Source organism: Macrobrachium rosenbergii, chromosome 26 (assembly GCF_040412425.1).
Source record: "Macrobrachium rosenbergii isolate ZJJX-2024 chromosome 26, ASM4041242v1, whole genome shotgun sequence".
Taxonomy (NCBI): domain Eukaryota; kingdom Metazoa; phylum Arthropoda; class Malacostraca; order Decapoda; family Palaemonidae; genus Macrobrachium; species Macrobrachium rosenbergii.
In genome coordinates, this window is record NC_089766.1 from 1,283,508 (window position 1) to 1,309,344 (window position 25,837).

At 37.6% G+C, this 25,837-nt stretch overlaps 1 protein-coding gene across 1 annotated transcript in view; it reads left to right on the plus strand.

Annotated features, from left to right (window-relative positions):
* The window catches only part of LOC136852678 (calpain-A-like), an 84,110-nt gene extending 58,273 nt beyond the window's left edge, over nt 1–25,837 (plus strand). The window contains 17 exon segments of the mRNA XM_067127590.1: nt 1,208–1,384; nt 5,709–5,778; nt 6,789–6,906; nt 7,560–7,694; nt 8,094–8,262; nt 8,830–9,102; nt 9,612–9,774; nt 10,330–10,347; nt 10,350–10,492; nt 10,923–11,140; nt 11,648–11,690; nt 16,905–16,965; nt 16,968–17,042; nt 17,376–17,503; nt 17,793–17,988; nt 20,519–20,684; nt 24,580–25,837. Coding sequence (XP_066983691.1) covers nt 1,208–1,384; nt 5,709–5,778; nt 6,789–6,906; nt 7,560–7,694; nt 8,094–8,262; nt 8,830–9,102; nt 9,612–9,774; nt 10,330–10,347; nt 10,350–10,492; nt 10,923–11,140; nt 11,648–11,690; nt 16,905–16,965; nt 16,968–17,042; nt 17,376–17,503; nt 17,793–17,988; nt 20,519–20,631 — 2,100 coding nt within the window. The 3' untranslated portion in view covers nt 20,632–20,684; nt 24,580–25,837.

A 25,837-nucleotide genomic window follows, 5' to 3' on the forward strand; every position in this document is an offset into this window, starting at 1 on the left:
TACCTAAAAAAAAGTGCTTAAACATTAAATTTCAAAATAGCACCTGAAACATACATTCAGGAATATTTGTGAAACATCCTGACTACAAAACTTGATGAAAGATGGTGAGCATTCATGGGATACGTTTCACGTTTTCAATTGTTGACTTCAAAAAATGGCACGATGGCGATGAACAAGAAGAACAGGAAATACCAGAAGAGGCGGAGGAGAGCAAGGAAGAGATAGAACAGGAGTCGTACACGTCGTCTTGTACGATTCAGCTTCAGAGAAGCGATTCACTGGAGGTACATGACTGAGGGGTCGTCCTTTGGGGAGTTTTGGGTCGATTTGGGCTTTCTGTGGATTGCTTTATTCGCAGACAGCTGGGAAGTGTTTTGGGTTGAAGCCATAACTGAATTTGAATTATTACTACAGGCAGTCCCCGGTTTACGACGGGGCTGGCTTACGACATTCCGAGGTTACGACGCTTTTCAAATTTATTTATCAGAAATTATTTCCCAGTTTACGACGCATGTTCCAGGGTTACAACGCGTCGTACACCAATCCGACGGGAGAAATATGACTCCAAAACGGCAGAATAATCAAAATTTGGACGTTTTTTTATGAAAAACTCAATAATAATGCAGTTTACATCGTTTTTAATATACCCAAAGCATTAAAAGTAAGGTTTTCTTAGGATTTTTGACGATTTTCGACCATTTTTCGGTTTACGACAATTTTCGGTTTACGACGCGACGTAGGAACGGAACTCCCATCATAAACAGGGGACCGCCTGTATAGTGTAATATGTTGACTCAAATGCATAGAAAAATGGAGTTAAAGTTCAGGTTTGGTTTCAGAAGAAAGGGCTTAACATGTGTCAGTTGCTGTATAATTTTTTCATCTCCTTGCATAAGAGGAAAGATCTCACTATTTGTAATTCGATGCAGTTACAAGGGTAATTCAAAACACATTTCCAGCTTACTACTTACCAGAATTATTTGACCTTTCAAGGCCATGTGTCTAGTTATGACCGTCTGTCAGTGTACTTTGTCGTAGAATGTTCCAGTTCTGTAGATACATTTTCTACAGATCTACCTTATAGAAATAAATTGAGGTGTTCCTGCTTGTAAGCTATCATACGCTTTTGTGTCAGGGTAACATTCCTATATCAGTGTGTTTAAAGGTTATGAATAAAATATAAATTCGTTTACTTTCGCCCTAACAGTTCGGCGAGCGTGGATCAGGTCTCCGCCCCCGTGGCCAGGTGCAAGACTTCTACTCCATCCGCCAGCAGTGTATGGACGAAGGGGTCCTCTTCGAGGATCCAGACTTCCCCGCACAAGACAGCTCCATCTTCTTCTCCCGCAGTCCTCCCAAGCCCTTCGAGTGGAAGAGGCCCCATGTGAGTATTGCGTCAGATTGTCCAAGTCTTCGGAAAAGTTTTCCTCGAGCAGGTTTTGATAGAGGATTCAAGACGCTCTGGTTGAATCTTAGGGAATCCATAACTTTGTAAGCTCTTATTTTTTTTTTAACTGTTTGTTACTACTAAGATACTAATGAACTTGAGCCATGATTTTAGAGTTTGTTACTACTAAGTTACTAATGAACTTGAGCCATGATTTTAGAGTTTGTGTAGTACGTCCAGAATGCATTGTTTCTTGTCCTGAGAATTGTAACTCTATTTTTAATTTGATAGACTTATACTGTAGTTTTTATTGAGGACTGACAGAGGAATGTTAGACATTTGCATGGATTTCTTTAATGTAACTAATGGACTTTTGGAAAAAGTTTTTAAGAGTTCTTTAGTAAGGTCCATTTCATAATTCAGAGGTCCTGAACGCCTTGGTATTTTCATAGCTAAGTACCATATTAGGTTTATACAAAAGCATTTTCATGTTTCACCAGACTGAAATTGAATGATTTCTGTAATGTTTATTTAATGGTTAGGATAAATGAATAGACAGACTTTTTATGGTGTTTACTTTTAATGAAAACATCAGTTAATTCTGACGGACCAAAAGTACTGTATAGACAGATTTATAAATTGTCTTTTGCAAAGAAATGAACAATATTATGAAAAGAATAGCTTGTCCTTTGCTTATTTGTACTTGTAAATTGAGTAAGTCTGTTCTCACAGATAAGATACCGTAGTTATGAAATGTGCTAAATTTGTCCTACATTGCATAGGAGTTGGTACCTTCCACGTAGATATGCATAGCATTATTTGTACCGTATTCAGAGTTACCTTACTATTGTGTCTGTTACCTTCTTTCCCATGTCTTGGTTTATTCGAGTCCTTTACCCGTACCATCTGTCGAGTAAATTTTAAACGTCTTTGTAGATTGTAACGGGATCATTTAGCACCCATTTTGTGTACTTAATGACTAAAGGTTCATTGAAAATATTTGGTCAGAAGTTTGATCATGATGTAGAATATAGTAAACAGAAATCATTTGCCCTTCTGTACAAGAAAAAATTGTGTCGTCCTACCTTAATTTGACCTTGTACACGTTAGGATTAGGATTACATTGTCAAAAATTGTGTTGTCTTTAGTTGTGTTTAGAATACTGCATTGTACATAGACTACCTCTGTATGAGTATTCTCTTAAACATTTTGTTTCCAATTGGCATGATTTTACTAAAGCATGGACTATATTGGTCTTCTTTTTTACTTGGTGAGTGGGTCTCCCCCGCGTTTTCGTCATGTCCACATCCGTGTTCGTCTAATCCTAATACAGCGATACATTTCTTCCCCTAGGAAATCATGGCGCTCAAGGTATACAGTATAAAGCACACGTATACTCTGTGTTTCACAGCCAGGTTGGAGTAATAGTGCTAGAAAGGACATGTATTTTTACTTCGTGCTTCCTTGCTTGTAAATGTGCATTGCGTGAGAGTTTGTCCATCTGCATGCCACTAATATTAATTTAATTTTGACGTTTTGTGTTGTACTCCGAGCTGTCCACCCTGGTACTTTATTTTGGCTAGGAGTGTAATGTCCCCGTAAGTCCTTTTCACAGTGGCAGTGAGATTTGCAGGTCACACCTTAGAGCATCACAGTCACCAGAATCTCACCTTTTGTCTCACCGCTGCCAGGGAGTAGATCGGCAACGTAGCAAAAGGTTTCAAATTTTCAAATTTCCACATTCAAGGCACTTCTACTTTTAAGTGTTCACGAGCATGACGAGATGACTCGAGGTCGTTAGAACGGACCGTTCGTCTAGCGTAAACAGTTGGCACATTCTGGGGTGCCCAGGATTCACTGCAATGATTTTGATGATTATTTTGGCATTAGAAGGCACTGTTTAATGATTAGGTCCAACACGCACCATTCTCTTAAATCCATAATCTAGATCGTAAAGCTGTTCAAGAAGTGAGGTCCTTGGTGAAACAGGGACAGCCTCATTTAAAGTGAAGGCACTCGGAAGGAAACACTGTGTATATCACTTTCTCAGCCACACAGTAGTAAGATTAGTAATGCTGAGTGAAAATAGCACGTATTTAATCTCTAGTAGTGTAAACTCACGTCAGGTATATTTACAGAAGCGTAGTGTCCTAGAGAATTGCGAAGTATTAATGTGTTTGTGAACACAGTACAGTATAGTCACAAGTAAACCACCATATCTATTGATTGCTCATCATAGACCCACACAAATAAAGTACGTAAATGAAAACATGTACAGCACTTCTCTGAATTTCTCAAAGATTGGGGGTTGGATTATGCAGGGTGAAAATGCCACATCCCAATTTTCTCATGGTAAAAAAAATAGCTCGTACTGTCTAACACTACAAAATTTTGTTACTGTTAAATTATATCATGAATCGACCTTGGACTTTTATGGGCTAGGTTTGAAAATATTACCCCTTTTATATAGATTACCCTCAGAGAAAAATACTTCACACTTTTCGTCAAAAGTTCACCAGACAATTAAAGGGTTGTCTTATAAAATTTTAACCACGTTACTCCCACATTCATTCAGCACATTTCACCATTACAATCACTCACTCAGAAACTAGTAGCCATGAAGTCTTGTGACTCACAAATTGTGTTGCTTTTTTTAGTAATGTTTGAGAGTGTGCCTTAGTTAGACTTGACAGGTTTTTACCCTCTTAGATTAGTTGCTGACTCAACCTGGCCCTCAAGAAATAGAAAGATCTTTGATGCTAAAAGGAAGAAGCAACATTCGCTAGATAGTGTATACTGTACCATACTTGTACCTGTTTGGTGTGTTTTAAATTTTGCAGTTGTACAGGAATACTATAGCAATGTGGTAAATAATGTAGAGGCACTATCATTGTACCCATCTATGAATAAAGTAAGTTGGCATTCACATTATTGGTAAGTAAAGTAAATCTAGTGAAGTTTGCAGAGAAAAATTAGAGGATTATAAGTTGCCAAGTCAATTCGGAATATTTAAGGAATGTTAGTTTCTTTAAAATTTACTAATACAGCTGTATTGCTGCTTCTAACTTGAACCCTTATGAAATGTGTGTTAAAAGAAGCCACCCCCACTTGTTTAAAACCCACGTGATTGAAATTCTTAATATTCAGGGAATATTGCATTGAATGTGCAAGCATTACTTTATGCAAGATTATCTCCACACTGGTGACTGATTGGTGCTTGATTCCACAGGCTGTTTGTAGGCCATCTGATGAGAATGTGTAGGCCTATACACAACCTTGATGCAGTATTTTAATGAGGTTTAGGTTGCAAAAACATACTTTCGTTTTATCTTTGGTTATGTTACGTTGCCAAGGCAATCTATAAGTGGGAAAAGTTTGTCTTAAATTCTTTGTTACCGAATAGTATATAGCTTCACCTGTTGTTATGAATGATGTCCCATATTTCTCCTTCGTTCCGCTGACATTAATCACGATAGACAAAGTCAAATGGGCCGCTGTTTTGGTTAAAATTGATTATTCTGTCAGAGACTGTAGGTGTTGATGGAAATTCTTCTTCATCGTTTATTTTACAAGTAGCAGACAGTGACAAGCAAACTTGGCTTCTGTATTGTTTTAAATGAAAAATATTTTTGATGAATTTGTATAAAGAAGTCATTACACAAGATATATCTCTACTAGTAATTTTTTATCTCATTGAAGTTGAAAAATGTCTAAATATTCAGTCTTTGGAGTGCCGTACTTGTTTCCTATTTTACAAAGGTAGACAATTGGCCTCAGTCACTTGTGGAATCAGGCTCAATGGGTCATAAAAAAGAATGATCAGTTGTCCCCCCTTTTTAGAACATCTTGAGACCCCATTCTGAAGCATGTACGGCCATACACACTGTCATCTTCGTTTAAAGTCTGTCGTAAACATTTGAACCGGCTTGTGATGAGTTCTGCTTTGAATATGCAGTGTCTTTGTATACAGTACAATATTTTAGACTTGGTACACTGAACACCCATATGCTTTACCATATCCCAGTTTCATTACGTGTGAGGTCCATTTGTGGTAATATTGAAATACTGAAATCTCTTTTATTCCAGTCAGTTTAAAGAAAGTGGTTCACAAGTCCATTGTCTTTGTGTAAGTTTTCCCCTCACTGTGTGCGTGAAATATGTTGCAGTTTACAATTATTGGCTTCTAGGAAAATGCACATAGTGGCAAGACAGATTCCCGGCTAGATAGTGTTTGTAAGGCAACTATTCATAGGATTAGGAGTTAAATTCTTAGCCCTAATTATACGAACAGAATGACCTATCTCATCCTCAAAATCCGCAGGAAATCATTGGAGACCCTCAACTCTTTATTGATGGTGCTTCCCGTTTTGATGTCAAGCAAGGAGAACTTGGTTAGTATGTTTTATTCTCTAGTAGCTTAGATTCGTGAAGGTATGATGAAACCACTTCATTGAAGACTGAATAAAATTCATCATTTCCACAAGCTATTTAGGTCTAGACGCATCCTTCTAAGGGTGGACGCAACTGACAGCATAGTCTTCCAAGATGTGGTTCCATTACGCAGTAGTTACCAAGTTCAGTTACCATAAATTTCTAATCTTCATGTTGTATCTTGTATACTAATTGTATAGCGTTGTTTTTACAACTAGTCATTATCGTCATAAGCTTATTTATTTATCAGGCTATTTACTGTTTGTTTTTTGTATAAAATGGTTGATTTTTTTTCACAGGAGGATGTGAGTCATTCAGGACACTTTAAATCACCCTTGTTGACATTTTACAAATTCATTCACTCCTCATCACACCTTTTGGTGACATTTTGTTAACTTGTTGCAAGATGAATTCCGATTAAACTATATTTTATTTCAGGTTATACTTTCTCTCTCTCTCTCTCTCTCTCTCTCTCTCTCTCTCTCTCTCTCTCTCTCTCTCTCTCTCTCTCTCTCTCTCAAAAGAATTTACATTACAGGATTTCATCAAAACATCGTCTTTGTACCTTTATCCTTGTAGGTGGCTGCTGGCTCTCTCTCTCTCTCTCTCTCTCTCTCTCTCTCTCTCTCTCTCTCTCTCAAAGAATTTACATTACTGGATTTCATCAAAACATCGTCTTTGTACCTTTATCCTCGTAGGTGGCTGCTGGCTCTCTCTCTCTCTCTCTCTCTCTCTCTCTCTCTCTCTCTCTCTCTCTCTCTCTCTCTCTCTCTCTCTCTCTCTCTCTCTCTCTCTCTCAGAATTTACATTACTGGATTTCATAAAAACATCGTCTTTGTACCTTTATCCTCGTAGGTGGCTGCTGGCTCTCTCTCTCTCTCTCTCTCTCTCTCTCTCTCTCTCTCTCTCTCAATGAATTTACATTACTGGATTTCATCAAAACATCGACTTTGTACCTTTGTCCTCGTAGGTGACTGCTGGCTGCTGGCTGCCGTGGCCAACTTGACCCTGAACAAGCGTCTCTTCTATCAGATCGTGCCAAGTGATCAGGGCTTTGGCGATAACTACGCCGGCATCTTCCACTTCAGGTGGGTTATGGGTTCATGCCCCTTAGGTAGAAAGTTTGTAACTATCAGAGGAAAATCTTCTTGTTAAAAGCTGATAGGATTTGCATCCTACCCTAAGGAATGTGAAAAAGAGAATGTTAGAAGTTGACTTAGGAAACGAAGGATTGTTTGAATCGGTAAAAATGGATGAAGGGGATTCATGGGAGAGCTTTGCAGAGGATTTATGGATAATTTTTTTTTTTTTTTAGTATACCTCTCACTTGTATCATTATCGAGGAGAATTTTTTATGTTTCTCATTTTACTTGTCTTTAAATTTTGTAGTGGGTCTCTATTATTTGCCAAAGGATTCATCAGATGCTCAGGTGATTACAGGCCACACAGTGCTTTATTTCTGTAAAAGTGGGAAGCACACAAAGTTGGGGAAAGCATTATCCAAAAAAAGTGTTGTAAACAATGTCATGATTACAAGTTTTTACTATTTACTGAGTAATTTATACAGTCAAGGTTGATTACAGGAGTAGAACCCAGAGATTCAAGTGGTTCTGTAACAATCTTGCTGAATAGTTTTACCTTTTCTACCCCTCTGTACTACATTTTAATCTGGAGTATCTTTGAAAGCATATAGTTTTCTGTTTTTCAATCCAGTGGTTCCATCTTTACGCTCCTTTTCCAGATTTTGGCAATATGGACGGTGGATTGATGTGGTGGTTGATGACAGACTCCCAACGTTCTATGGTCGGCTGGTCTTCATGCACTCCGAAGAGAGGAACGAATTCTGGTCTGCGCTTCTTGAGAAGGCATATGCTAAGTACGTTACTAAGAAGAGGTTTTGTTTTGATAGTAAGGTGCTGCTTTTGATGTCAGATATAGGGATTGTTTACAGATATTATGGTGTAGCTTTTGACATTGTTAGAGTTAGAGATTGTGTATGGATTATTCTGTGAATTCATTTTGTGGAAGCACACAAACACTTTGTCTTTCTTTCTTTCTGTATTCATTATTTCTGCAGAAAAGAAGTTTTAACATCACAGAAGAATAATTATGTGTAGAATGCATACGTTCGTACTGAACAAGCCAGGAGGTCCTTTTATGACAGGCAAGATTTCGTAGCTGTGAGAAAAACGAGACGAAACAGCTCAAAACAGGTAAAAACTAATTAAACTTGATGCAAAAGCATTTTCATTTTGATACCGTAAAAAAATTTCAGATTGCATGGCTCTTACGAAGCACTGAAGGGAGGCACCACTTGCGAAGCTATGGAGGACTTCACTGGCGGTGTCTCTGAAATCTACGACCTGACCAAAGCTCCACCAAACCTCTTCAGCATCATGCTCAAGGCCTATGAACGTGGATCACTCATGGGGTGCTCCTTGGAGGTGAGTGGTCATAGTGTCCCTGTTCTCTGTCCGCAGTTTTGATTGTGTCGCCACCAGACGAAAAATGAGCGTCACTCAAAGGAAGCTGTTCGCCCAAAATATTTTTAATGAGTTGTTCAGTTTGTTCAGTTTTTGCTCGGATAACATAATTCAGGAAGTCCCTAGTTATTGGTAGGGGTTCCATTCCGACAGCATGATGATAAGCAAAAATCGCAGATAAATGAAAATCGGCGATTTTAGGCACTTGATGTCGCCAATAACTGTGTATCGGGATTGATAACGAGATTGGCGGCCCTGTTAGGTATATATTAGTGCCAATACCCAATTATCAGCACCAATAAACAGAAATCTGCGCATATTGGCGCCGAAAATTGCCAATTTTCGTCGCCAGACAAGCGCCGTAAAACCGGATTGCTATTAACTAAGCCCACTGATAACCAGAGACTGCCTGTATTATGTCATCAGTTGGAGACTAGGAACCAGCAATGGAGCAAATAGACAACTTATTTATTCATATACATAGTCGTACTATATTGATTCCTATACAGTATATGTATTTTCTTTCAGCCTGATCCAAATGAGGTCGAAGCCCGCTGCGATAACGGCCTGGTCCGTGGGCATGCCTACTCAGTGACAAGAGTGAAGTATTGCGAGATCAACACTCCCAGGGTCTCGGGCAAGATTCCCCTTGTACGCATCAGGAACCCGTGGGGTAACGAAGCGGAGTGGGTAGGCGCTTGGAGCGACAAGAGTCAGGAGTGGCAGTTCATTCCTCCAGAGGAGAAAGAGGAGATTGGCCTGACCTTCGAGCATGACGGAGAATTCTGGATGTCTCTCAAGGTCTGTATGTTTTGAATTTATTTCATGTGGTTTATGGTTAACAGACTTTTTATAGTAGTATGCACACATGTCTGAGTGTAGTATATGACTGACAGAATGTGAGAGAAAAATAAGTAGAGGTGTAATAAGTTATCTTACAAAATGATATATGAAAAGTAATGTATAATCTGTGATAATCTATAATGTACATATTCTAGAGGGACAAAGTAAAAGTTTAAAGAACAATTTAAAAAAGATTGATCAAATGCCAAGGGAAGAATGTGTCATTGACTGTATTTTGCTGATTTAAATCTTTTTGCATGTTGAGTCCGAGGTTATTTAATCTCCTGTGATCATTTTAAATCAAGGAAAGCAAAATAGCTGTGATGTTTTCAGAAGGTCTAGCAAACCATTGCGCATTTGCATTAACATAATCAAAAGTAAAGTTACAATAGGGAGATGTGTTTACAATGTCGCTGCAACAAAAAACAATGAAAGTTCAAGGAAATGAGAAAGGAAATTTGTTACAGGACTTCTTGGGCAACTTCACCATGCTGGAAATGACCAACTTGAACCCCGACTCCATCGAAGACGAGGACATAACGAGCTCCGTCCACCACAAGTGGGAGATGAGCGTATTTGAAGGGGCTTGGATTAGAGGCTCAACTGCTGGAGGGTGCAGAAACTTCCTTGGTGGGTGCTGTGTGGTGATGCTGATTTGTTGTTTTTGTATACAGTATTTTAGGTGTTAGTGGATAAGTTAGTGACGTAGATGTGGTTTTAAATGTTGTTTCATCTTTTGTATAAGTACAGGTCCTCAGTGCTCTAATTTTTATAGTGTTTTTTGTGTGTTTCATCCATAAATTCCTGAATATCGTATTTCTGTTTGATGTTTATAATTCATTGAAATGATTCCACATATTTTATATTTGTCCTCGTGTTCTGTTCAAAGGATTTTCAGGGCTGGAAGCCTTCCATTCACACCCCAATACAACTGCTTCATTCAGAAATTCCCGAGTAATATATTTATTTTTGATGTACATAACTCATTTAAATTGTTTCACATAATCTGAATATGTCTTCATGTTGTGTTCCATGGATTATCATGACTCAAAGCCTTTCATTATTATCCCATTATAGTTTAAAGGTGGTAATCAGCTAGTATTGTGACGGAACATCAAGTATCTACAAAACATCACTTTTGTAAATGCTTTCATTCTTTCATTTACATCTGAATTGTACTTTCAGATTCGTTCTGGCACAATCCCAGTACCGAATCACCTTGACGGAAGTGGACGACGACGACGATGACAATAAGTGTACGGTCATCGTCGCCCTTATGCAGAAGAACAGGAGATCACAGCGCAAACTGGGTTTAGAGTGCCTTACTATTGGCTTTGCCATATACCATGTAAGTTCTTGAAGCAGCCTTGGGGTTCTTGGTACTCTGCAGTTGGCAAATGCCAAAGTTAAGGAAAAGTGAACTTGCCAAGTTAAGAATTGTAGCAAGGTAAAGTTAAAGAAGTTGAACAACCAAGTAGGTAGAGACCCAAAAAAAGGTGAAAAGTAACAGGCGGAAAGTTTTTGCAGCTGGGAGAGAAGGGACTGTTTTGGAAAGAGAATTTAATGCTTCACATTAGGTTGATCGTAGTTCATGCATTTTCTTCCAGGATTCCCAAAGAAACTGTATCGCAACTCGTCACAGGTTTTGACAGTGAAGTTGGGAGGTGTAAACCTACGCTTCTCATATCTTGATGAATCAAATATCAGTAATATTTTGTTTTCCAAAATTCCTGAATGTATTCTGACCAACCTCGTCTCACATCCAATTTTGTCCTCAGTTGCGTGATCCTGACAGTGCACCCAGGCCTTTAGATCACAGCTTCTTCAAGTACACGGCCTCTGTGGCCCGTTCCCCGTCCTTCATCAACATGCGTGAGGTGTCCTGCCGTTTCAAGCTGCCTCCAGGAACTTACTGTATCGTTCCTTCCACCTTCGAACCCAATGAGGAAGGTGAATTCATCTTGCGTGTCTTCTCTGAGAAGGCCAACGAGATGGAGTGAGTATATTTCAGGCGATTGAGATGTTCTGGTTTTCAACGTAACATTTGGGTGTGCCTAATGAAGATGATTAATGGTGCAGGTTAATTGTGGTTGAGTTTGGATTTTTATTTTTCTTCCGTGCATTTCTTTCCTCCCTTCAAGAACAAGAAGGCTTTAAACATGTAGGTTGTACCCTTAGCAGATAGTTTGAAATATTTCGTATGTAAAGTGAGAGTTACGTTTTACAGTGAAAAGTTCCATAGTTAATACACTAGTTCGGAAGGAAAACTGCAAAGTTGTTTAACAATGTTAGAAATATCAAGGTTTAAAAAAATGGAAACTGGTTGTGACTTTTAAGCATTCTTCCAAGGCAGATCATGTCACAGGTTCTTATACATTGGGAGAGTATTTAATACAAGTAAAATGACATTTTGACCTCTGCGGTGAACAGAATTCCTTTCACTGTTAACTCCCTCTTTTTATGCAACAGTTCTTTTATGTTAATAAGACTTTTACGTTTCCAGAGAGAACGACGAATCCGTCGGCGTCGGAGAGGTTGACGAAAGGGTAAGTGGTTCTTTTATTCTTTCTGTTTTATTTCCTCCAGATCATGGTTGGCCAAGGTAAGGTAACGGCTGTACGTAAACAAGAAATCAGCTTAGATAATGTGAATACCTGTATTACTGATGTCCCCCATGATTGGAATATTGCCTTAGCCTGGGAATCATTTGCTGTAGCTGTTATGTTCTTGATAGTGTTTAGTTATTGTAAATATTATTTAGCTTATCCCTTTAACTCCATTTTTTTTTTTTTGTTATTACTCCCTGTATGGAAGAATTGTATGATATTTTTGACTTCAGAGTGTATTCAACTGATTTCAGATATGTAGCAAGCACTTTTATACAGTACCCTGAACATTGATATTGTTGATGTCAACAGCTTAAAGAATTAGGAAAAAATTGGTAGGTAAGATTTGAAGATAAATTAATTCAGGACCTTTTCCCTGTGCTCTACAGATTCCCCTTGTTTGGTAAAAGTTTTCAGGGTATGACTAGCTTCCTCATAGTTTTCGTGAAACATAAGATGGAGTATTGTGGTCATTGACTCCACAGAATGAAAGTGATTTCATAAAATTCGTTATGTGCTAAACATTACCTAGAGAGTGAGGTTGGAAGGACTGATAGGTCAGGGAAATAATCTCTCTCTCTCTCTCTCTCTCTCTCTCTCTCTCTCTCTCTCTCTCTCTCTCTCTCTCTCTCTCTCTCTCTCTCTCTCTCTCTCTCTGTTGAGTTCCATCTAAGTCTTCTTGTCTATATATGTAAACAATTGCTTGGTTAGGAATTCCGTATCAAGATAGGGTTATAAATACAGCAATGCTTTAGGATGCAGCTTTTATTGAGCCTGTTAGTCTGTGCAGTCTATAGTGTAAATATTGTACATACATTGTATCCATTTTTGGATTGTAATGAACATCTGTTAACAATCATCGCATCGTAAGTAGGTTTAAGGTATTTTAAGGTAATGTTTTGAAAGCTATACAGTTGCACGTCGATTGAAGGAGAGAATTGACTTACAAAAGCTTCTTCGCAAAGGCCTCATACTTACTGTAATGTAGTTGATGACGAACATTGAGTCACATTTCTAGACTTGTAGGTCCTGCAAGGAGAAAGGATTCATTCTTAAGGGAATAACAAGTCAAAGAAGCTGGGCAGCTGAATGTTAATGCTAATATCATTTGCTAAATGTTGCCTAATGAAGCATGGGTCTAGGTGATTGATTTTGTCTTGGTAATCTTCCTTCTGTGAAGTTTTATCCTCACATTTAGTATTTGCGTGGATGTGTGAAGTCAGATTGCTTTTAAATTGTCAGCTCTTTAAGCAAAAAAATGCAGTTTTTTTTTAAGTGACAAGTAAATAAAGCTATTTTGGGTGAGATTTGATTTTAAGCCAGTGGTTCCTAGCCCATCTGAATTGTTTGCAGTCCTTGAAAAGTAGTTTGACTATACTGTATATAGTATTTGTCTGCAATGACGGAAATAGCTGTTAATGTATAACCTGCCCCTCATTCTTTGAGATAAATACTCATATTTAAGGTCAAACTCCCATGACTATAATATAGGTTCCAATAAAAAATGAATAAAATATCTGGTAAGTCAAAAAAAAAAAGCTTTGCTCATAAAAAAATAATTGCTGGTTTGAAGTGGTAAGTACTTGAAGCTTTGCCAGTTGCCATAATCTATGTACATAAGTATTTTCTTGCCATAAGCCTTGCCAAATTCTAGTGAAAAGCTGGTTTTTTTTCTTTCAGCGTACGAAAACAAAGCATATTTTATAGTTTCTAACCTAGTGTGTGCCATCTATGCTATTTCACTCTTTTGTGGGAGTTAGCGCAAACCTTTCTCCAAAAACTGCTGCTTTGAATTTTTCTCCGGGAGCGTGGCAATCTTACTTTTGTATCAACGGGATTTTTCTAATAGCCGTTTGCATAAGGGCCTCCCTCAACACTTTCGTGGTGTTGCTTTAGCACTGTTCACTCACTCGCTTTGCTCATGCAGGATGACGGACCACCAGGTATCCCCAGAAGCTCTCTGGTGCCTAAAGTAAGTGAATCACAAGACCCCCATTTTGGAGTGGATTTTGAGTTGCACGCTTTATCCGAACACGTTATTCCTTCACTTAACTTGTGCCGTGGTTGTTGCCTTTGTTTCGTTTTCCTTTTTTTGTTTCAAATAACACCTGAACCTTGTTTATTTTCCAGTTTGGTTTGACCCGTTCCAAACTTAACGACACTCGAGTAACTTGGTGTCTTATTCCTAATACTGTACGGTACATTACAACATCCTCATCAGATACAAGCTACAAGACGAGTAGATTGAAACACTTTTCAGTAACTTAAATTTTTGGTAACTTAAATTTTCGGTAACGTAAAGTTGATTTCAAATTAACATTTTATAAATGCAATGAAAAATTTAACATTGTAGGTAACTTAACACCCCTTTGGGATCAGTTAAGTACAGTAATGTAATTTGAATAACATTGTCTACATTAAGACGATATTAACTGCATACAGGTATTAAATCTCTATAACACTTGTTGAAAAGTTTTACATAATGTCATAACTTACAAATAAATGGTTGGAGAACTTACAAATAATTGTCTAGACAACTGGCCAACTCCTTTAGTTTGTTCATTATTAGGGCAGTGCCAGGTTTCTGTTCAATTTTTGGGATAGTTGACAGTTATACAGGTTAGTATTATCTATTCTGAAACATGCGACCGTACCCTGGTTAAAGTTCCTCATTTTTACACTGTCAACAGAATTCCAGCATTTCATCTTGAATGACTGTTGGAAATTGCACTTGTGAATTTTTAGTACATATATCAGGTATATTACTTATTGATTATAGTTCTACATTTTTACACGCTCGACAGAATCCAGCATTTCATTGTGAACTACTTTATTGGCTCTTGTACATGAGAATTTTTAGTATATTTCAAGTATATTACTGATTGAAAAACATCTGTAAATGAATATTGCAAAGAAAAGTACTGTGCATAGAAAGCTCAAGCAAAAATCAGTGGAATCGAGTTGCTGAATCAATGAGGATCAACTATAGGGTTCATTCTTGTAAAGCAAAGAGCTATAACTAGCCATCTTTGTCGGATGAGGACTTAAGTGCTTCTATCCTCAGTTATTGTCTTTGATCTTTAGTTTAGATTTGTGTATGTAATGAATCTTTGCGGTTATAATTTGATGCTTTTTCTCGCCTCTTCTCAAATTTATTCCATCGTTTTAATTTGCAGCAAATTTCGTGACATTAATTTTTAAAAAGGACAGTTTATTTGCACGGCAAATTTATTCCATTTTAGAGATGTTGCTGGCAATGTGAGATTAGCATGTGACTCTTAGACAGGTATGGTACAGTATCTGCTTTTCAGTACACTGGATGATACAAGTTTCATACTTGGTGGTTCTTCAGTGACACATCTTGTACATACACATGCATTGACGGGTAACAAAAGCTTTTGCACACTGAAGAATAGAATTCACAGTTACACAACAGCTTTTGTCAAGTTGCGTATTAATGGTGCTAGTTATACAATGTTACTTTAATATATGTCACTCAGTGGTTTAATTTCTTTACGCAATGTTAATGTTTGTACACAACATTAATCCACCAAAGAACTGTCTTTTCACAATGTAAGAACTTTGTTCATACACATTTTAAGGACCTGTATATTGTTGAATGAATATGATGCAAAATAATCACCACATAAGTTTGTTGGTAACATCTTGATTCTGAGATAAAGTAAATTTTCTTATTTTAAAAGTGGCAAAAGGGCAGTTTGCATTTGAGGAAAACTTTAGTATAGAACACAGTTTTACAGTTTATACTTTGCAGGAGATGATTTGACAGTTGTCCCAATTGAAAGGGAAAATCCACAAGCATTGTGAGAACATTACACCATACCGATCTGACACTAACATGTCACTGAATGCCAATCTTTCAGCAGGGCTTATTTGAAAGTGGGAAGCGGTTTTACATAAGCAAGGATTATTGCAGCTCAGAATGGCAAATTTACTTTCATTCCTTTCTCCATTCGTTCAGTTTAGTTCTGGATGCTACGCTCTTTGCAATTTGGCATTTCATCAGCAACTTGAAAAATGCAGGATATTCGTCTCGTTATATCCATTTAGAGGCACGATGATTGAATTGCTTCCTTTTGTAGTTGTAGTTTGCTCTGTCGATGAGACGTGCTAGACCCTTCTTCTCTGGGGTGACATTTGTTCTTGCATTTAGTCTTAAGGTCTTATCAGACTTTTTTAGTTTACTCTTACTTATTTCTTCTTTGTATTTTCTGATTTGATAGACTAAGAATATGGTTGCATTGTGGGTTTCATTGCTGAATGCTTTTGGTGAAAAAATAGGGTAAATTTAGATAAATGAACGAGATATGTTCAGTGAATATTTTTGACAGAACCTGGTTCTGGTAGAAGGGACCTTTACACCATCGTGATTGGTAGCATTTAATGTAATAGGGTATAAGGTTCTAGTTTATAATTTCAATTTTGCATCCAATGCCTGACACACACAAAAATTGTTCGCTGACATATACATACATGGTTTCCTTTATTTTTACTCTGAATAGCAGTAGATTTATCAAGTTATGTGATTCCTCTCTCTCTCTCTCTCTCTCTCTCTCTCTCTCTCTCTCTCGAGGATAATGCTATTGTTTTCCTGGAAAGTTTTCTTGTTCATTTACATACTTCCAAATGCCAAACATTTTTGGTAGTTGCAACACCAAACATTTTGGTTAATTATAGTCATGTGGTTATGACCCAACTGCAGCCTTTAGTCAAGACCTAAAGGGATTTGCCTTGTGCCAGTTTGCATTGGCGAAGGTGATGTGTCTTTTTCCTGACCTGTTACATTTCTCCTTTTCCTACCGAGTGGATTGAAGCCCTGGTCTTTTTCTCGAATGTTCAGTGTTTTTATTCCTAGCGTTTTCCTCCCGCTTCTCTCCCTTAGGCACTGTCTTGTCTGTTCCTTTAACAGACCATGAGATTGGTTTTTATCACTTGATAAAATTCATTATTTCTGAACTTTTCTCCGTGTTTTACTAGGAGGACAATTTTAGTTACAAATATGACTGTCAGAACTTTATTTACTAACTGAATATTTAATTGCTGTGATGTTTTAGGGCCAAACTTAAATTCTAACATACCTAACACTCCTGTGCAAACGCCCTCGGTTGGTTCTTCAATCTCCGTTAATTTCAGGTCAAACCAGAAGGTGACGAGGCCCAGCAGATCGAAGCCGACGAGAGGATCCGAGGCTTCTTCGGAGAGTGGCCGGCGAGGACCTGGAGATCGACTGGCAAGAGCTGCAGGATGTTCTCAACTACGCTCTCAAGAGGGGTGAGGTTTCGTCTCTCGATGGTTTTTGTTGTTTTTGCACCGTAGCAGAATTTAAAGAGATGTTTAGAGTTCTTGTGGGTTTAAGTCATTCAGAATGCATTGCATTACTGTACTGTATCTCATGTTTTGAAGGTCTTTTATCAGTTGCGGGTTTATAATCGGCTTAAAGTTTACCTTGTAAAAGTTTTTTTACAAGGTGTTTGTTATTCACCAGACATGAGGTACATGGCTGTCTAACTATTTATTCATATCACGTACAGCTTTCCGTGTGATGCTATGAAGAACACACCAATTTGTTTATTAGATTTTTCAGTCATTGCGTCTCGCTTTCAGAGTTCGAGTTTGACGGCTTCTCCAAGGACGTGTGCCGCAGCATGATTGCCATGCTGGATGTGGATCGCTCGGGAAAACTTGGCCTACAGGAGTTTGTCTCACTGTGGACTGACATCAGACTCTGGAAGGTAAAAGACTCTTGGAGAAGAAAATTTGATATTCAGTAATAAAAATGATGAAAGTACTCTTTGATATAATAGCTCCCACGAACAGTTTTGGTTGTAAGGCCGCTGGTTGAAGTTAGATTGCCCTAAACCTGTTCTGAACTACATTACTGTATTATGGAAAGTCAGAATAAGGTTTTCAGTTTGAATCGTCCAAGAGTTTTAGAATTTTCTCATACGACGTTAAGCGTCATCTTTCCCACGCACATTGTAATGCCACTTGGATTAACAAGTAAATCGCTCTTCCCAACAGAATGTGTTCAAACTCTACGACAAGGACGGTTCCGGCAAGCTCTGCTCGTTTGAGCTGCGTCAGGCCCTGAACTCGGCAGGTTACAGACTCAACAACCACGTCTGCAATGCGCTGATGCTTCGGTACGGTGACAAGGAGGGCAAAATCTCCTTCGACGACTACATCATGTGCTCGACGAAGTTGAAAACGATGATGGGTATGTAGGGCAGATTTCGGGAGGCTGTATCCGGTTTATCATGATTAGCTGAGATTGCCTGTGTTTTCTTTTATTTGTTTTCATTAATGAAAGTAACCAACACAGACATATCACACTGTGAAGTAGTGTACTTTGACTGCTTGATGTAAGGTAGGAGAAAGTGCTTTTTCGCAAAGGCACTGTTGCATCGTGAATCCCTGTGACCGTAGGAGGATTTTAATGATATGTGTATGAGCGTGCACATGCTGTTCTGTAGTTTAAATGTATGAGTATTTTTTTATTGAATTTTCAGTAGGTTATACAGTTGGACAACCCCTGCATCACGGAAGGTATGATGTACCATCGAGGATGTAACTTTGTTGATGATGATGGCAATCCTGTATGTTTATTTTTTGAAGCCATAACCTTCCTTTTCTGCAGTAAATGTTGTGTATGTAATTACTGGTACTGTATATGTTTGTTTGAGTAGCCATAGTGTAACTATTGTTTACTATAAATGTTGAATAATTATTCTTTAAACTCTGTGTCCACATGAGTAGCTACTGCACGTCCCCAGTTCATTAATCAGAGAAAATACGCTTCCAGATCTGAACTGATAAGTTTTGTATGAAATCGTTTCTATTTTGTAAAAGTGGCTTCAAGTTGTTCGATTTTGAACGTCGATAACACATTTTTTTTATAGGCTGCAGCTTAGTATAAGCTTTTCGTATTTTCCAAAAGACGTTTGTTTAGCTTCAGTTTTTGTTTGCTGAGATGAGTGTGTGTTTGGTTAAGGGGGCTGACTGTTTGTTGAGTGAAAGTCTTTATTGGGATAAAGCAATAGTATATGTATATACAAGCAATGAAAGGCATTGTATACATCAGTTCAGGCCAAGAAACATATTTTGTGACCTTCCTGTGTTCCTTTCAGTTAAATATAAAAAAAATTACATTCCTAGGCTTAAACTAATTGCTGTAATGGATGGTTCAACCCCCTTGTAATAACCTTCAGATCCATAAAGAGAAATCTGAAGAAATACTCCCTCACCAGAAAAAAATCTGCCAAAATTTATTCTTTTTGACACTGTATAAATAAAAATTCTTATGCCGTCAATTTGACAGGCTTAGTCTTATAGTAGGATAATTGATAATGTTTTACTGGAGTAGGTTCTGCTGATGGGGTTTATAGGATAAAATTCACCTTTTGATTTTCATATCTTTTGTGGCTGTTACTGTTTATATAAAGTTTGAGTTTCATAAACTTTTTGATAATGGTGCCTGTTAAGTCTAATTTTCAGTGTGTTATGCTTCATAAGCTTTGATCCATAAACGTTAGCTTTTTTGACGTTTATAAACATACGACTCGGTAAAATATTCTTTGCAGAATAAGCTTAACTGTGAACAGTCAGCATTTTTTGGCTTTATAGTGGTGTCGATGTGGCTATTATTTTTTTGTTAGTACGATTTTTTAACATATGTTTGACATTTTCGTGTTTTTGTTTTAACATGTTGAATGTGAATGTGTTCCATCCGCCATGATCTTTGTACAAAGATTTTATTTGGTTTCCCCATTTTTATTTTTATATTTTTTTGTGTCTGTGATCAATATTTCATCTCCTCTCATCCCATGTTACAGGTGAATCACTCTTTTAAGGTGTCAAGAAAAGCATTACGCATTAAAAATTTTCGTGTCCGTCCATTAAACACAAGACCCAGTATTTGTTAGTAGACTGGATTCAGGGATTTCAAAATAATTCATTCCCGAAAAGCTGATTTATGGCTCAGCGTAACTTCACAAACTAATGTGCAGTGTAACTAAAAGCAGCCTTATTTTACGGGCAATCATGTTCCCTTGTAATACCCTTTATGTAATTTTTGGGGACTGCTGTCATAGATTCCCTGTAATGCTAAGAAATTCACAATACCGTGATAACCTGTCATGTAATAAAATCCACAATTTTATCAATAAAATTGTATTAATTTGCAAAAGATAAAGACGGAGACTTTCAAACATCTGGATTGTTGAGGAGGACCACCATTCAGTTGTTCAGAAGTCTTTGTGTTTTTACGTACAGTATATGATTGCGGATTTTTATTACGTGTCCCTTATAATATTACTTCCCAAATTGCTGTGCTTCCTTCCTGTATTTGTGAATCCAGTCTATCTACGCTTCATCCAGACTTCGTGATCATTTCACGAAGGCATAACCCACACCGAGTTCACAGTAAACAAACCCTGCATGATCGTGAGACATTTTCCTCATTAACAGCATTTCAGTGGACACTCATATTTGGTGTTTGAAATGTGTGTGTTTCCCTTCGATTTCGGACTACAAGGTCCTTGATATTTTATGTTTTCTATTATGATTTACCATCTTTCATTTCAGTCTTTTGTCATTTTTTTTTACGTTGCACTTGCGCACACCTGTCGACAGCGACAGTTCACCACCGTGCACTGAACTAGAGTAAGGTGTTCATTGGCCCCTCCCGTCCTTCATAGGATATCTTAAAAGACCCATGCCCATGTGTGTCCCTTATCACTCGTCTACAGGCCTTGAGGACGACCCCGACAGGTTGCAGGAGTTCATAGATGAGATTATGGCCGAACAGGAGGCGAGGGAGGAGCAGGAAGATGAGGAGGAACAAGAGCAGTATGAAGAGTAGTCTCCAGGACACAAATGTTGTTCCTTGGAGACATGCTGTTAGGATACCAAGATGTAAACAAACGGCTTTCGTTTTTAAGATTACGGTGTATCAATAACTCTCTCATTATCAGCGAAGGGGGAATTGTACAGATATGATTATACACCCTTGTTGCTTTGGCTTCTCGTTGTCATCCCGCTGTTAGCACTTTGTGTCTCGACAGTGCGCAAGTTGCCTGTTGTAGGCCACACGCAAACACACACACACACATTGCATGCACTATACGAGTTTTTGGCGTGCTTTAGTGGGTTTTTTCGATTTCCTGCCCTTTAGACGCCGTGGATTGTATATCAGTCAGACAGAGTTGTGGTATGTTTAAACCTAGTCGTTATGGACTTGAATGCTGTTGATTTAGTTTCATTTGGAGTTCATGTGCTCGTTTATATCTAGAAGATGGCTCTGTCTGGCTTTAGATACACAATCTTCCTTCTCAGCTATAATTTCCAATTCTGTCAAATCTAAACTTAATTTCCAAAAAACTACTTTCAGTGCTGAAACTGCTTATGCGCGTGATTTCTGGGATTTTTCGTTTGGTGTGTTAAAGTGTACTTAAGTCTACAAATACTGTGCTGGTAACAGATAACTTGTTTCAAATATGGGACCTTACAGTCACTTCCCTTAAGTGGTATCCAGTCTTTGCGCACATTTTTAATCCAAGAGGTGGCGAGTACTTCCAACAGTTGGCAGCTAAAAGGTAAAGGTGGCAAAGACTTATCAGACCTTTCATTTGGTTCGTGGTTCATTCGTAAAGGGAAGGTAATTAAGTCTCTAATGAACTTCACGTTTTGATGTTTTGATAGTGGTTTCTTCGTTCTCTACACTGCAACTGAACGTAAACAATTGATTTTAGCTGCCTGAATATTATTCATAGTTGAATTTGTGTTCTTGTGGTTTGGCCTGTGTTAATTTTGTTAATTTCATATCTGATTATGGAGAGTGCCTTTATGGCGTTAAATACTTCAAAGACAAACTGATCCAATAATCTTTCCTCTTTGGTCATTGTGTAAAAATTTGATTTTGTATCGTTACCATAAACTAGTGTTTGTTTCACAAATTCAGATAATGATATTGATGAAGTTGCAGTGTAGCAAGCTGAGGTAGACATCCCTACCACAAATTTTCTTTTAGATATTAAATCTACTATTAAAAAACTTATTGGAACACAAGACCTTTGATATTGAATTTGAGTTTCTTTTTTTTAAACTGAAGCACATTGTTTGTTGAGAGAAGAAATTCCTACCTACTAACATTCTTCTTTTCCTTGTGATATTAAAGATTACTGTACAGTGCCTTGAATGTTTCTCTATCAAGGATATTACTAATTCTCTGCTTAACAAAAGGGGTTGCTCTCTAGAAACAACACAGATAGATTTGATAAATTTACAGTAATACTGTATTATGAATTACCTGGTGTATACTTTACAGTAAATTTTTGCCTTTTGACATACAATGCATCTTAAATATTTTTATGTAGATGTATATATATGTATTTCTAACACAAATGCATGATTAGGTAGTACATTGGAGTACCAGGTACTGTACTCTATAACCATCTAAATACCTACTTACAGTTACCGATGTAATAATTTACCATAGGCCACTGTGACGCAGTACTGTTTGCGGATTACGATGGGACCACCTGACGTAACTCTCTCTGATGTTGATAACCTTTTTGCTCTCTGACATATGATTCATGTTGATGTTGACGTTATTGAGTTTTCTTCCTTAACTGATGCTCTTGTAAATGGGATATACATATACTCCTAACGCCCAATTTCCTACTTCTTTTTTTATACTTGGACTTTGTGGTTCTTTTCTAAACTTTTATTGTTTGGTGACAATGTAATGAGTGAGGATTTCCACCACATTCAGCGACATTTTCATGGACTTTTGGTTTATTTGTCTCCTTTTTGGTCAGTGCTGCCTCCCCTAGACACTTCTTATACTGTCCTTCTACTCTAATGGTGTTAGGTCTTCACGATGATAAGGGTGAATCTGCTTTGGGACTCTTCTTTGTCCACTTTTGCTGACTTGGCGGGTTCGTCTCTGCACTGATGGGAACTCTGATGGCACCGTTATCATACTGTGACTGAGCCTGGTTTGGCCATCCGTCTGTCATTCTAAATTAGTCTAGATACAGTGGTTGAGTTTGGTTACTTATTTATTTGTAGGTTATCAACTTATATAATCCTGATCAGTTAAGCATGTGACTAATGAGTGACTCTTAATTACTTGGTGGTTTATGCAAAGTTGTTACTGTTTTTGTGCGGCCCTAGTACTTTTGAGTGTGAAGAAAACTTTCCTGGTAATGGGAGCTTGGCCTGGTATCAGAGTGAATGCTATTCATCAGAATGCCATTCCTCTCACTCTTCAATTTCCCAAGACATCGTGCGAATGAAATTATTGTAGGAGTATTGTGTTCCGAGCAGCTGCCCCCAAGTCTTCATGGGTGATGGTCAACATCTGTTCTCTCTATTCCCCGAGCTTTTCCTAAACTTGTTGGTAAGGTTGAATGTATGGGAATCTCTTTATGGCCAGACTGGAAAATCATCAGGGTTAATATGCAGGATCACAATGATAATTTTATCTTTTACGTAGTTGGCTGTTGAATTCTCCCACCACAAAGACTTGTTAATCATCTGATTTCCATCAAATAGGAAGCACCTAGAGGCATGAATTCACCTGACAACTTGTATGACTGATGCTAAAATACTTGTGACTGCTGTTTATTTTTTCTAATCACTCGACTCTGAATGGAATGCCTTTTACTTGAGCACCTCTCACAAGCATCCAAATATGTCATCTTATGAGATTGATGGCATTTTGTGTCGTTAAGTTTTTTTTATTTTAACCAGATGCACTGCCATGCAGTTATTCAGATTCAAAACTTCAAATTTTTGCCTTGAAACATTCAACATTTATCATTTTGTTTTGAGGATTAATATACTATATGGTGTCAAGATGTTACTGTCCATAACTTTTTCATTCTTTACAAGACTGGTAATGTCATGATATGTTTTTAAGTGTAGTCATAACCTTTATGCCCTGTGTCTGTTCAGGCATCAATGCCAGACACTGTGACTGTCAATTGGGATTTTAAAACCATTTGTTTATCTCCAAAACAAAGTCATTTTCTGTCACAGTGAGATGGAAAAGAACAGAAATTGAGTGTCTTTCTCTTCCAGTATTTTATTTTTATATTCCTGGATCATCTTCATTTAGTTCAGGACAAGTATATGTATTTTTCCATAATGCTCAGCTATTTACCTCTGCAAGTCTCTATACTCCAAAGGTAGAACTTCATGATACCCAAGAGTTTTAAAGTGGAATGATTATGTAATAGGCATTTCAGAGGTTACAAATTACAGATGGTGTCCTTTTCCCTTCTCATCGACGTCTGTCTTCAGATAAAATAACAGAATTCTTGACTAATGACTTACCTAACAACAGAATCACTTTCTACCCAATTTAGGTTTTACTTTTGAGACTCCAACGACGACTATGACACTGACTTGGAGCTGACAGTGTATTGTACTCATTTTGTTGTCCGTTTTACATTTCCGTATTGTGTCGCGACCACAAGACGATCTACTTACAGCTTGTACCCCCAGCGTCGAGTACTAACCGCTGATACTAACAAGTGCATGAGTGGATTGAAAATCCATAACGTATTAATACCTGTACATTGTTTTCAAACTCATAACTGAATATTCATGAGTACTATAGCCATGATTTATACTTTATTCACGTATGTCATTATACTTTTTCTTTTGTAATTATTTAATTTGGTTTTATTCAGGAGCTCATTCAGTATCTTTCATTACGTTGAGCCGACATTTTCTAATAATTTTTTCTTATCGAACTTAGTGCTGTGTTTGTATCACGTGGCAAACGTCTTCTCCTTTTCAGATACATTTAAGGACAAGGACCCCGAGGGAACTAACAGTGCAACGTTCACCTTGGAGGAGTGGATGGAAGACACGATGTACTCCTAAAAGAAGGGAGTTCCTTCGGGTCACATAAAAAAAAAAAAAAAAGTTGTTGAATTTCTTCCCGATCCACAAATTAGTCCGTAAGATATAGACCTATAATTTGGTGCTGTACTTAACATTGGCGGATGGACGGTACCATGTGCCTATTGTTACGTTGAGAGACGAATGTATATCTTTCTATATTGGCGTAAGAGGTCCTAATAGGTTTCATTTTCATGATGAATATGCATCTGTAGGTAGCTAGTGGTATTATATACATACCGTAAGTTTAAAATTTATGAAAACTCAGAGGAAATATGTTGGGTAGGGGGGTTTACAAGACTAGAATGTTACCTACTGCAAGTTATAGACAATGTGTCTAGCCATATTTTTCAAGTTTTAAAGTCATCGTTTCAGATTTTATGCACTATGTGATTGTTGAAAGAAGTTCCCTCGTCAAGCGAAAAGGTTTAAATGTATTTGCAGTGCTTATATGCGTCCCTTTTATCATTTGCCTGTGTCCCATTTTATATTTTTGTGAATATTTTCCAGTTTTTATATGGAAATATGAAGTTATGCATTAAGATACAGTACTGTGAAACCTTGATTAATGACACATAATCTCGCATGAAGCAGGTGTATAGCCATACAGAAGTTACAAAATACTGCCTGAATTTTCAGTGCCTGTTCTCGTTTATGCCAAAATTTGAAATGAAATGTCTGTTTTTAATGGAAGATAGCCAACGGAGGTGGAAGATCTTTGCTATATTTAATAATATTACAAATGATATTAGTTTTGTAAACATTTTTGTAATGTCTGAATTCCCTTAATCATCTTGTTTCTTTGTAGAAGTTAAATGTAGATTTTGTAGAGTTTTCTACATCTGGATGTATGCTTTAAGGTTGATTGCGAATGCACAGCGAAAAGTACTGTTTGTTTCAGCTCTCACGTTGGCCAGTGATTTTTGCGCAGTGCTTTTGAATTGAAGCTTTAAATAAGTTGTTTCGTCTCTTGAGTTTACAGTGCCGAGGAATCTTGCCTTTTATTATTGTCTTGCCAACACGGAGGTGGGGTACGGTTTAGCAGATGTGTTGTCGATGGATGAAAACAGTATTTTTAAGACTGTAGTATTCAGCTCTGTACTGTATTCGGAAGTGATAGGTGAATTTCAGTTTAAATAAAAAGTATTAACCTG